The following is a 1,255-nucleotide window of genomic DNA, read 5'->3' on the forward strand; positions in this document are numbered from 1 at the left end:
TCAAAGGCAGCAACAACGGCTATGTGAAGGTGCTCTCGCGGCTCCCACATTGGTTCCCAGTCCACGATGTAGTGCATCTGCCTCTTCTCGCGCTTCCACGTCATCACCTTGTGCACGTGTTGCTTCTCGCCGTCGACGGGCTCTCACCGTCAGCAGATGGAGGAGGCTCGACAAGTCATTCTCGGAAGTAAAGAAGGGACGGTGTGTTGTGACATCCCTTCCGCACGGATGTCACAACACACCGTTTAAAGGGTCCACACAAGGCCTTCTCTCTGCTTCGACACCGGAATTCCCTGTCGGAACTTTCATCACCAGACACAGTATCGCCTACAACACCATACACCGTTCCACACGCACTTGTCGTCATGGCTTTTCACTCGTCACACTTGGTGGTGCACATTCATACCGTTCGCACTTGACAATGCCCACACTCAGCACCGTCGACTCGTACTCGTCCCTCGCGTCCTGCTTGCTCTCACGCAGAATTCGAAGTGACCACACTGCTCACTGCCCACTCCCACCTTGTGTGTCTCTGCTCAGCACACAGATACCCTCAATGGCAACCCTCTACTCAAAGATCGCCGATCGACGGCTCTCTTCCGCCGTCTCGTCCTGTGTTCGACGGCGTTCCGCCAATTGCATGTCTTTCACGATCTCCTGACGATCTTCAATCACCTCACACACTCTACGACCTTCACTCACGTTGACTCGTCCTGACTTAAATATTACAATTTAAAAGTGATTAGTGGTTTGCACAAACAATAAAATCGTGTGGTTTAAATAGAATACTTGTTAAACAACTTGTTTTACACGTAACCCTGTTCGAACTCATTAGTGCTGCTGAAGATGATAGTATAGTGGAGCCATCAAATTTGTCGAACTTGTAATATAGCTGTACCAAGTCGACGCGCAGCGTTGGCCTTCGTCATTGCCATGGAGACCAATCGTGACCGTGCTAATCTCTGCATGACCGTCTTCCCTCAGCGAGCACTGGACCCGCTTCATATTCCGACCTGTTGGACTGTGCCACCGCTGACTGAAGGTGGTAGCGTATCCAGCAATTGCGTACTACGTGCTATGGCTTCCACCGAAGCTCTGCTACGACGAGGATCGGGTAGTTAATCAGCTAGTCTGAAAGACCTCATTCCGCAATTTACTCTGAACTACCTCTCTCCTGCCCCGTGCTTTCCGTCCACTCCGCGTTGTCTAACCCTGGCACGGCAGTTTTTGAACTTCAGACCAGTGGTGCTCAGGC

General features: G+C 51.5%; 1 protein-coding gene across 1 annotated transcript; it reads right to left on the reverse strand.

Moving 5' to 3' along the window:
- Window positions 1–567: 567 nt before the first annotated feature.
- PPTG_22957 (hypothetical protein) lies at window positions 568–935 on the reverse strand (the record flags this gene model as incomplete). Its single annotated transcript, XM_008907663.1, has 2 exons — window positions 568–713; window positions 899–935. The coding sequence occupies 2 exons, from the start codon at window positions 933–935 to the stop codon at window positions 568–570; spliced, it is 183 nt and encodes a 60-aa protein (XP_008905911.1).
- Window positions 936–1,255: the final 320 nt, after the last annotated feature.

Source organism: Phytophthora parasitica (genome assembly GCF_000247585.1).
Source record: "Phytophthora parasitica INRA-310 unplaced genomic scaffold supercont2.27, whole genome shotgun sequence".
NCBI classification, from domain to species: domain Eukaryota; phylum Oomycota; class Peronosporomycetes; order Peronosporales; family Peronosporaceae; genus Phytophthora; species Phytophthora nicotianae.